Below are 1,463 nucleotides of genomic sequence, written 5' to 3' on the forward strand. Positions count from 1 at the left end.
ATTTATCAGAATTATTAGACAAATTGCTAGCAGTCCAAACAACCACCAACGAATGATTGCTTACAGTTAAACCCCAGATATTTGAGGTGAAATATAAAAGATAGGTTTTATAGCACCGTACATTATCTTACGCTGTTTCCGATTATCGAAGACTGGAAATCTTTCGGTTCCAAGAAAAATTGCTCAACTATCGAGAAAGAAATAACTTAAAACCTTCTACATAGTTTCGAATAAATACGTGAAAGCATCGTTTACTGAGAGATTACTTATATTTTTTTTATCAATATATAATAAACGCATTCATATAAGAGCAGTAAAACAAGACTACAATAGTGTTTTAGTGTCTTTTAGTAGATTTATATATTGAAATTGTTGTTTTGAGTTCTAGAATAAAAACACTTATTTCATTGCTCCTTTCGATAAATTGCGGCATACGTGCCGCTAGTAAATATGAATAATTTACATTCTACATTGTCTTAGTTATGTCGCATTACATATGTATTAATTATCTCTACTCGTAAATAAAACGCATTCGACAGTCTATATTTATATTAATTATAACATTAAGCTGATCGCTTTGATAAAATGAAATATATATTAGTCAGAATATAAGTAAGGTGAGAAAGATATTAGAGCCACGTAAAATTTACGATTAGCGATGTACGTCGTAAAGTAAATAGTACACTTAATAATATAGCACTTTATAAAATTTAAATTAATTAAGATGCTCACATCTCTTCTCTCCCGTGCAAAAAATCTTAATAAATTTCAATCTATTAATTCGATTGTATCTACCAGGTACTTTGTAATAAACAGGGCCCGAGACCTTACCGTTATTTATGCCTGAGAAGTAACAAGTAAGGTCGGCTGCACGTCATTTACATTCCGATTAAGCGCCACCACCAATTGGTACGGCATTAAATTCCGAAAAATCAATTATACGTTTAAAGCAATCTATTGTACTTGTTACGAACCTCCGTCTCGGGCATAAGTAACGCCAACGTTCAAGTCCCAGTAATAAGATTACATCATCCATTTTATAATGATATACGTGATGTGGCTTTACAGGAAAAATGCTTCGCTGAATTTTATTTGGCATACTTTGCGATTGGGATAGTTACTGCATGGTTCCAACAATCAATGAGGAATGTCAGTGTGGCACATATTACGTATGCATCTACATTGTGCGCGTTTTAAGTGTCAGTAACTATTCCTCGAACATTTAGAGATACAAATCGTTTGTCAAATAAGAATCTACTGGTCTGAAGAACGTTGATAAAACATGTACGGATGAAAATAAACCCTCCGTATTCCTCTCCTGTTCTTGAGCGTAATATTCCTTCCCTGTTCTCGAGCAGAACGGCGCAGTCTCGTCTATGGAATATTACAGTGTATTTTTAATTCGGATTCGTTACAAAAGTTCATCTAAAATATATTACAATACTAAACTCGTATAGATGTAT

At 33.1% G+C, this 1,463-nt stretch overlaps 1 protein-coding gene across 2 annotated transcripts in view; it reads right to left on the reverse strand.

The window, feature by feature from the left end:
* Positions 1-250: 250 nt before the first annotated feature.
* Positions 251-1,463, reverse strand: part of LOC105563865 (activin receptor type-2A) — a 9,581-nt gene continuing 8,368 nt past the window's right edge. Inside the window, exon 10 of one of the 2 annotated variants that reach the window (XM_012015817.1) lies at positions 251-1,374. In XM_012015817.1, the coding sequence (XP_011871207.1) occupies positions 1,223-1,374 (152 nt within the window). In that variant the 3' untranslated portion in view covers positions 251-1,222. The remainder of the gene's footprint in view (positions 1,375-1,463) is intronic. The other variant, XM_012015818.1, reaches the window with a different exon arrangement.

The sequence above is a fragment of the Vollenhovia emeryi genome, unplaced genomic scaffold, assembly GCF_000949405.1.
Source record: "Vollenhovia emeryi isolate VEMERY1.0 unplaced genomic scaffold, V.emery_V1.0 DF939170.1, whole genome shotgun sequence".
In the NCBI taxonomy this organism is placed as follows: Eukaryota; Metazoa; Arthropoda; class Insecta; order Hymenoptera; family Formicidae; genus Vollenhovia; species Vollenhovia emeryi.